A 10,291-nucleotide genomic window follows, 5' to 3' on the forward strand; every position below is an offset into this window, starting at 1 on the left:
ATAATTGGAGCATGAGTAATTTCTGATTCACCCTCATAGATATATATGCAAAATGACAGATGTATATAGGACATATGTAAAATGCCAAAATGTTGGTAGTGATTATGTTAGGGTAGTAGATTATAGTAACTTTTTTTCTTTTCTTTTTTATTTTCCCCATATTTTTCTCACTTTGAATGAAAACAGTTTAAATTTCTACCCAGGAGTTAACTAGTATGTAGATTACATAGACTCCTTAATTCTCTTTGTTCTGTGCTATTGTGTTGCTCTAACATATATTCCCAGTCCTGGAAGCTAACCCTGATAATTGGTAGTGCAGTGGTTAAGTGCTCAGCTGCTGACCAAAAGGTTGGCAGTTCAAATGCACCAGCTACTCCTCGAGAAGGATGTAGCCGACTAATCCTGTAGAGATTGTCATATCTGGTCCCTGTGAGTTGGCACTGACTTGACAACAATGGGGTAATCATTACAGAAGCAAATTGTCACATCTTTCTCGTGCAGAGTGACTGGAGACTTTGAACTGCAGACTTCTGCATTGGCATCCAAGTGCTCAATCATGGTACCACCAGTGTTCCTTACCCAAAGGTTAAGGGGAGGAAATGATTATCCTGTAATCATCATACAACTCATGTGCACACTTGGGTTGCTATGGCAATCATAGGTTGAAGGCATTTTTGTAGTGTGGCCCTGAAATGAGGGAAACTACTTTGCTAAGTGAGAAAACAAAGTCAAATATTATAACGAAATATGCAAAGAGCTGGAGTTAGAAAACCAAAAGGGAAGAACATGGTCAGCATTTCTCAAGCTGAGGGAACTGAAGAAAAAAATTCAAGCCTCGACTTACAATATTGAGGATTCTGTGAGTTAGTGCATCAGACTGCAAAGCCCGTTTGAACTGCAAGGTCAATGGTTCAAGCTCACCAGCTGCTCCTCGGAAACCCTACACAGGGTTGCTATGGGTCACAATCAACTCGACTGCACTTAACAACAACAACGGGCAAAATATTGACTGATGCAGAAAGCATCAAAAGAGGATGGGAGGAAGCACACAAACAAGAAAGAACAATTAGATGGCTGGGACATACTAAAAATTAGAACCTTATGTACATCAAAAGAATTCACCAAAAGAATAAAAAAGGCATCTACAGATTAGGAAAAAACCTTCTGCAACAATACATCAGACGAGGGACTAATCTCTAAAATTCATAGGAAATTACAACACATCTACAAGAACAAGACACACAACCCAATTAAAAAATGGGCACAAGACATGAATAGACACTTCACCAAGGAAGAATCTTGCAGCAAACAAACCACATAACGTGGATGAGCCTTGAAGACATAATGCTGAGTGAAATTCGTCAGGCACAAAAGGCCAGACAGTGTATAAGTCCATTACTGTGAAAATTGAAGAAAAGATTTCCATAATAAAAGTTCTTTGACGGTTACCAGGGGTGGGAGGGAGGAGACAGTAACTCATAGGTCATGGGATGGACACATGTTGACAGGAAGGGCAGTAAAAGGAGGGGGCACAATACACAAGTGGGGAGAGGACAGGAGGGGAGCAGGGAAGATGGGGAAAGACAGAGGTCTGCATGGGTGGACTGTGGGCGTTTGCACTGCCTTGGAATCACAACGCTCCATGATATAGGGACCGAGGCACAGGCTGAAGGGGTAAAGGAGAGGAAATAATGTTAAGATATCTGACTGTTCACAAAAAACAAATACTGCATAAAACCATTACTATAAAAGCTGAGGATAAGATGTTCATACTAAAGAGGAGGGGAAAAAAATTTTTTTTAAATTTTTTCTGTTGGTTACCAAGGGTAGAAGGGAGGGGACAGTAAGGCACAGGTTGGGAGAGGAAGGGCAGGGCACACACACAAAAATAAGATGGAAGGACTATACAGAGTAACTGCCCCAAAGAGAAATGGTCGATGGTCAACCATTTTAAGAAGCAGCATAGATTCAAGAGCCAATGACACTAAAGGAAGAAGTCCATGGTGCATTTGAAGGCACTGACAAAGAACAAGGCATCAGGAATTGATGGACTACAAATTGAAAGCTTACAAACGGACGTGGCACTGGAGGCACTCATCTATGCCAAAAAATTTGGAAGACAGTTAACTACCTGGCCAACTGAATGAAAGAGATATGCATTTGTGCCCATTCCAAAGAGAGGTGACCCAACGGAATGTGGCAATCACCAGACAATATCATTGATATCCCATGTGAGTAAAGTATTACTAAAGGTAATACAAAAACGGCTGCAAACACGCTGACAGAAAACTTGCAGAAGTTCCAGCCAGTTTCAGAGCAGGACGTGAAGCAAGAAGTATTATTGCTGACATCAGATGGATCTTGGCTGAAAGCAGAGACTATCAAAATGATGTCTACCTGTGCTTTATTGACTACGCAAAGGCTTTTGATTGTGTGGATCATGACAAACTGTGACAACATTGCGAAGTAGAGTATTCCAGAACACTTAATTGTGCTCATGAGGAATCTGTACACAGACCATGAGTCAGTTTGTTCAAACAGAACAAGCGAACAGTGAATGGTTTAAAATTAGGAAAGGTGTGTACCAGGGTTGTATTCACTCACCATACTTATTCAATCTGTATGCTAAGCAAATAATCTGAGAAACTGGATTATGTGAAGACAAACATGGCATCAGGATTGGAGGAAGACTCACTAACAACCTGCAATATGCAGATGATACAACCCTACTTGCTGAAAGTGAAGAGGACTTAAAATATTTACTACGGTGATCGAAGACCACTGCCTTCGGTATGGGTTGCACCTCAATAAAAGGAAAACAAAAATCCTCACCAGTGGACAAATAAACAGCATGCATATAAATGGAGAAAAGATTGAAGTTGTCAAATACTTTATTTTTCTCAGATCAACCATCAAAACTCATGGAAGCAGCAATCAAGAAATCAAAGGACGTATTGCATTAGGCAAATCTGCTGCACAAGACCTTTTTAAAGTGTTCAAGAACAAAGATGTCAGTTTGAGGACTAAGGTGTGCCTGACAAAAGCCATGGTATTTTCAATAACCTCATAAGCATGCAAAAGTTGGACAGTGAATAAGGAAGATCGAAGAAGAATTGATGCATTTGAGTTATGGTGTTGGAGAATACTGAAAGTACCATGGGCTGCCAAAAGAACAAACAGATCTGTGTTGGAAGTACAGCCAGAGTGCTCCTTGGAAGCCAGGATGGCTGGTCTTTGTCTCTCATACTTCGGACATATTGTTAAGAGGGACAGGTCCCTGGAGAAGGATATCATGTTTGGCAAAGTCGAGGGTCAGAGAAAAAGAAGAAGACCCGCAGCAAGATGGACTAGAACAGTGGCCGCAGGAATTGTGAGGGTGGCCCAGGACCGGGCAGTGTTATGTTCTGTTGTGCATACACGGTCACTATGTATGAGTGAATAAACTCGATGGCAGCTAACAGCAACAACAACCTAAGATGATCAGGGTCATATGGTGGTTCAAAAGAAGTCAATTTATCGACGTCCTGCAAAAGTTTCAGGCTAGACATGTACCACAGACTAGACTTGGGCCTGAATAAAAGAGACGGAGTATAGCCAAGTTTAAAGAAGAAAATGGTTTGGCATTATCTGGGGAGAGGAGTGGTCCATCAGACAGCAAATGCCATGCAGCAGAGACAGGCAGGGGAGGTCTTTCTTCTACACAAAAGGGTACAATATGTTATATGTTTACATGCTTACCGCCTGCTTCAGTGCCCTCATCTTGTTCTTCCTCTTCTTCATCTCCCTCGTTTTTGTAATAAGACTCCCACCCTGACATGGTAGTTACCGCTCACTAAGGGAAAGAAAGGTATGGTCAGTGACTGACAAGAAAATTTAAAGGAAAAAAAATATCGACTCCTTGGCTCCTTTGGAGTCCTGGTGTGGTGCCACAGGATAATGCACTGGACCGTAAGGTCAGTTTAGGCGCAAGGTCGGCAGTTCAAACCCACCAGCTGCTCCTTGGAAATCCTAAACGGGTAGATATGAGTCGAAACCGACTCAACAGCACCAAACAACAATCTCTTTTGAGGTCTGACCTGAAACTTAGCTGGATCCTGCTGCCTCAACAGCTCTCGGTAGTTGGTGCAGAGTAGGAGGGGTTCATTTCAAAAGCAGCCTCGCCATAACTAACCCTAACAGATGCTTCAGGACCTGTGATGGACCGGGGTGGCTGCTTCTGTCCATGTTCGCAGCAGCTAAACCCGGGTGTTCGCACACAGCGTACCCTGGACGCAGGGACTCCTGCCCTAGGACCCTCTTGCCCTCCGCTCACCCAAACCGCCAACCCGTGGCCAGTCTCGCCCAGTGGGGTCACCGGAGGAGGCCCTCAAAACCCAGGAACCGCCTCCCCAGGAAGTAGGAGCGCCGTGCATTTCAGGTGGATGGCGAGGCTAGGAAAGCACGTAAGAGTGTAGGTGAAGCAGGACGAGGCTACTTCTGGCCAGTAAGCAACTTTCACAGAACAGAACTCTTGCCTACCTTTGGCGCAGAAAACAGCAACTGGAACCCAACGTGGCGACCTGCGCATGCGCAACTCCATCTCTGGCTCCCAATCAACGCCTTCAAAGTCATCACGCTTAGCGCGCGCTTCTTAGCGTCCTGCTGACACGCCCACTACACCGAAAAGGTCCAAAATTACACCCACATCCAAAACTAACGCCTACCTCCGCGAGCCAAAGCCCCGCCCCCGTCCTCGAAACCGCGCCCCTCAATACCCGGCAGTGCGGTGTGCACATGCGCGAAAGGACGTCCCTTCCACCCCCTCCCCCTCGTCCTCGCGGACCCTCCCCGTCCCGGCTCTGTCACATCACAGTTGTCGTTGTCAGTGGCGGGTGCGGGGGCGCGAGCAGCGCAGGGCCGCCTTTCCCCCGCCCCTCTGGCCCGGCCCGGGCTCGCTCCCCCTCCCCCGTTCCCTCCGCTCCCCACCCCGTCGGGTACGGGAAGGTCCGAGTCGCTGCCGGGTGCCCGAGGGACGTCGTGGCCGTCTCCGCCACGGGTCCCGATGGAGCCGCCGAATCTCTATCCGGTGAAGCTCTACGTGTACGACCTGTCTAAGGGCCTGGCCCGGAGGCTCAGCCCCATCATGCTGGGTGAGGGGGCTGGGACCGGGCGGGAAGCAGGGCCGGAGCCTGGCAACAGGGTGCCGGGAGGCCAAGGGGGGGAGGCCTTGATCGCGGCTCTAAGGAGGGACTTCTCCTGGACCCTCTCCGCACTAAAAATGGAAGAAAAGCCCGGAGTCTGGTTCCCTAAGTCCCATTTCACGCCTGGATTCAGGGCACGGAATGGAGTCACGCCCTCCCTTGCCCGAGCTCGCGCAGACGCCCTTCTCGAGACCCCCTTAGCCCCGCGGACCCCACTCCAAGTCTCCGTCCTCGCGCGTGTCGGGCTGGGGGGACAGAGACATTGCGGAGGACGTTCACGGTGACCCTCGGAGCGCCTGCCCTCCGTTCCTAAAGGAGGCTCCCCGTTTGCAGTCCCCGGGATGTAGGGGAAGGACGCGGGAGCCACACCGGGCACGTGCCCCTGGTAGGAGGAAGTCAGGTTGTCAGTAGCCCGCACTCCAGAATCCCCCAAATTCTGGACAAGATGTCTTTTCGCCACAGTTTCTGAGTTTATTGTTTGGGTCCAAATGGGAAGACAGCAATTCAGCAGGGAGACTTGGATGCTATTGTATCAGTAGGATTAATAAATATTTGGGCTGTACCATAAAACTGCTTAACCTGCCGATAGAGAACATGAGCTCTAGTTCACTGTAGCTCAAATCTCATTACAACCTAAATACCGACATGTCTTGTCAAACACAGCAATTCTCAGGTGTGTGATTTCAGATGATGTTAAGCAGGGTGAGATCCCAAGAGTCCGCAACACCTATTTGAATGGCTAGTTTTTCCAGGTTTCTAAGGAAACGGTGGAGAATGTTCATTTAGGTGAGAAAAGGGATCAGAGGTCAAATAAGCAAGATGACTTTTTAAGGCATCTTTTCGATGAGTTTGTAACATGTCATAGGGACTTAAACTGAAAGCTCTTCACTTTGGTCCAGTGAATGAACCCTATATTTGGCTTCACATCAGAATTACCTAGAATGCTTGTGAAAAATACAAATATCTCTATTTCCAACATATATATGGTTAAATTAGAAAAAAAAAAACCGAGATTAGAACAATTCTTTAAATAGGCAAGTGTGTGCTTAAAACAAAAGATTGTTGTTGTTGTTAAGTGCCGTCGAGTCGGTTCCGACCCATAGCGACCCTGTACAGGGTTTCCATATGTTTGCTTACATAAGTAATTATCTGGAAAGATACTCAAGAAATTGGTAACAGTGGTAATTTATGGAAAGAGGAACTTGATACCTCATAGACAAGAGTGAAAGTAGAAGTTGGCTACACATTCATTTGTGCCCTTGGAATTGTGTACTACGTGCAGATATTACATGTTCAAAATAAGCAAACTTTTAAATATATGGATTCTAGGACCTCACTTCACAAATACTAAATCCAATACTAAATCCCCCTGGAGTATGATCCTCAGATAACTCTCGTGTCATCAGCCCATTGCTGGACAGAAGTTTGGGCCTAGATCAATCAATGATGGTTACAATGAGTAAGGCAAATCTGAAATGAAAACTTACAAAGTCACTGTTTGAGGAAGATGTTAGTCATTAATAGATTGCATTAGTCATGTTATAACTAAATTTGGAACTAAGCCATTTGTTAGTTTGATCATAGTGAAGAATTCCTAGACCTACAAGGAAGTAAAAACTTCCTTCTTTATACTGGGTAGTTTGTTCGTTTGTTCAATTGTGTGTGTGTGTCTGTGTGTGTCCCACACACAGAAATGATGAAATTAAGTAAAACTGTTCTGGCATAATGTGAATGTAAGTGTATGTGTATAAAATTATGGTTCTTAACTAGTTGTCTTTAGCTGAAAGAGACTTTAGGGATCATTACTTCATTCAACAGACATCTATTGCGTGTCTACTGTGCTCTGGTAGCATAGTGGCATCAGCAGTTCAAGTCTACCAGCCTCTCTGTAGGAGAAAAAGGAGGTTGACTGTTCCTGTAAAGATTTACAGAAACACTACACCCTGTTGCTATGAGTCGAAACTAAGGACAGCACATAACCACCAACCACCCCTGTGTTAATTTCAGTGTGCTCAGTTTAGTTGAGGATGCTGGAAGTGCTAAGACATGTTTTTGCCATTATGGAGCTTTCCAGTGAAGACATTAGAAAAAAACCCAAAGAAATAAGCAAACCAAATCATTGTAAATTGGGTTAAATGCTGTGCTGTACTGTACAGGATGCACTGGGCTCTGAGATAGGAAGTGAGAAAGAGCTACTTTAAGGGTAGCAGGAGGAGGGACGTCAGCTGGGAATTTTAGGATAAGGGAGAAGTAGTCACAAGAGGGGTGGGGGGGCGAAACAGAGGGGCTGACCTGCAAAGGCCATTCGTTAGAAAAGAGCCTGACCTGGTCTTGGGACTTGAAAGGCCTCTGTCGTGTAGGCTAAGTGAAGGGAAAGGGCCCTAACCGAAGATGGAGTGATAGCCCCGCACACAGACACACACGCACAGCCTTTTTTTAAAAACAGATGTGAAATTCAAGAAAACCTTAGCTAAAAAACAGTAGCTTCACCAATTTGACGCATCTGATCACAGTGGCATTTCTTGGGTATCACTTTGCCTGCTAATCTGATTGTCTTGCCCTTTGATCCCAGACTGCTTTATGCCATTTGTGAAAGTGCTTTCATGAAGAAAAGTTATTGACGCTAACTGTCATAATTCTTCCAATTTCTGGGAACTGGGCATTCCCTTACTACTATCCTGTACAGACACCACTAACCTTAAAGTTGAATGTGTCCCAGTTCTGCTAGTAGCCATTTATTGATCTCTCATTCCTAAATATACTTGAATTGGTAAAAAATCTATTTAATTTCTTGATTTTTGCTGTGAATTCTAAGTATATTAATAGCTAACTGGCATTTATTGAGAGCTTACCACGTACCAGCACTTCCCCCTTTTTTTTTAGGTTTTGCACGTGTTACAGTTATTACCACAGCTGTGTGAGATAGGTCCTGTTATCCTCCATTTTTCAGCTGAGGAGCCTAAGAACTAAGGAGTTCCAAATTTGTCTAAATCACGCAGCTAGGAAGTGGCTGGGCCAGGTTATGGCTATCGGGGCAAATGTTCTCAGTTACTTCACTACCCCACGTCTACTGTGTACGCTGCTCCCTTGTTCAGGTTTACGAAGGCGTCCTTGGAAGAGAAAAATCTGGATTCAATGTGTATGTGCCATTCTGTGATCATCCCTCTTAGCTTTCATTTTACCAAACTAAAGAAATCGCATCTTTTTAGTGTGATCTCATTAGTATTTAGTGTGACTGTCATCCTAAATTGATTATTTTAAGTTGATATTTCCACTATTATGTACCCTCATCTTGCTTCATGATGGTTCACAGTTGGACTCCATAATTCCTCGAAATTACGGAGATGACACAGTTTTGCCCTGTCTGATTTTTAGTCTCCTAGAATTGTCTCCCATGAAGGTATTCTTGTCCCACAGTCCTTCACCTGCCATGAATGGTCCTCATGATCCCTGATGTTCTTCTTCCAATTGGACAAACAGTCTGATTGCACCTTTCCCCAACCCCATCAGTTACAGGTACATGAGATAATTAGCTGTAATCGCCCTCCAGTCCATCCTCTTAATAATTGTGGCTGCTCTTTCAGTTTCTTGACCTCTTTTTATGCTAACGAAATAAATGCAGAGTTTTGTGTTTTTAAAAATTGTGGTTAAAAGGTGCTTCACATTTGTTAACTGTCTTTCTGATTTGAAGTATATGCATGTGTGTGTCCCAAGATTACATTTACAAGGTATCTCAAAATTGTTCCAAGGTTTAAAGACTGACTTGGGGATATAGAATATATACATATATTTCTTAGCAAAATACAGGCACATGAATATTTGCGATTTTACTCTATATTCAGTTCTTTGTTTTATTCTGTAGTCATTGTTACGAAGCCCTGATACTGTACATGGTGGGATGCTAACCACAGGCCAGGAGTTAAAACTACCAGCCACTCCATGAGAGAAAGATGAAGCTTTCTGCTCCTGTAAAGATTTACAGTCTCAGAAACCCTTTCTAGGTGATTGTTGTTGTTAGATGCTGTCAAGTCTACTTTGATTCATAATCCATATACAAAGTAGGGCTATTCCAGTGGGTTGTCTAGGCTCTAATCTTTTAGAACTACCAACCTTTTGGTTCATAGCAGAGTGCTTAACCATTGCGCCACTTTGTTGTTGTTAAGTGCCCTCTAGTTGGTTTCCACCCATAACTACCCTGTATAGGGTTTCCGAGGAGCAGCTGGTGAGCTTGAACCACTGACCTTGTGGTTCAAACCAACTTTGCAGTTCAGTGCATTAACCTACAGCGTCACATCAGGAGTCCCATTGTGCCAGTAGGCCTCCTTCTTTATGTAGCATAAATAGTAAAGAAATAAAACAAGGATTCCGCCCTCCAGGACTGTGTGTCCGAAAACTGTGTATTCATACATGCAACGTTAAGTAACCAGACAGAAGAGATTATTAGATGCTAAATGGGTAAGTGGGCAGCTACTGCTTTAGGAGGGACCATGGGGAACTGACGGGTCAGAAAAGTCTCAGCAAGAACTGTGAGCTCCTGTAGGCAGATCCTGTCTCATTCCTCACTGTCCCCCAGTGGCCAATGCCAAGCACCCATTCAGTAAACACTGAGTGTTTCAACTCTCAGATGCTGACCCAGAGGTTGGTGGTTCTAACCCATCAGCAGCTCCGCACAGGAAAGATGGCAGTAGTTGTCTTCTGTATAAGACAACAGCCTTGGAAACCCTGTGGCAATGGGACAGTTTTCCTCTGTCCTACAGGGGCGTTATTCGTGGGAATCTGCTTGATGGGGTTTGTTTTTTTAGCTTATAGGAATGATCAAGACTTGAGCTCAGTCTTGAAGATTAAGAAGAATTTATTTCAATCTGAGGCATTTTCTTCATTGTTTTCATACCACTTATTGTGCTGTGTTTGATTTGAAATTTGTTTTATTCATTGTATGAACTTTTTTTTTTTTTTTTTTTTTGTTTTCATACCACTTATTGTGCTGTGTTTGATTTGAAATTTGTTTTATTCATTGTATGAACTTTTTTTTTTTTTTTTTTTAAGGTTTTTCTTGTGGATTGAGTGAAAGTTTACAGGGCACATCATCAGTTTCACATTCAACAATTCAT

General features: G+C 44.0%; 2 protein-coding genes across 2 annotated transcripts in view; one reads left to right on the plus strand and one right to left on the minus strand.

The window, feature by feature from the left end:
• XRCC6 (X-ray repair complementing defective repair in Chinese hamster cells 6) overlaps window positions 1-3,817 on the minus strand; it is a 65,845-nt gene extending 62,028 nt beyond the window's left edge. Inside the window, exon 1 of the mRNA XM_006866921.1 lies at window positions 3,731-3,817. Coding sequence (XP_006866983.1) covers window positions 3,731-3,817 — 87 coding nt within the window. The remainder of the gene's footprint in view (window positions 1-3,730) is intronic.
• A 1,155-nt stretch (window positions 3,818-4,972) lies between these two features.
• Window positions 4,973-10,291, plus strand: part of DESI1 (desumoylating isopeptidase 1) — a 26,394-nt gene continuing 21,075 nt past the window's right edge. Inside the window, exon 1 of the mRNA XM_006866866.1 lies at window positions 4,973-5,129. Coding sequence (XP_006866928.1) covers window positions 5,042-5,129 — 88 coding nt within the window. The 5' untranslated portion in view covers window positions 4,973-5,041. The remainder of the gene's footprint in view (window positions 5,130-10,291) is intronic.

Source organism: Chrysochloris asiatica, unplaced genomic scaffold (genome assembly GCF_000296735.1).
Source record: "Chrysochloris asiatica unplaced genomic scaffold, ChrAsi1.0 scaffold00097, whole genome shotgun sequence".
NCBI classification, from domain to species: Eukaryota; Metazoa; Chordata; class Mammalia; order Afrosoricida; family Chrysochloridae; genus Chrysochloris; species Chrysochloris asiatica.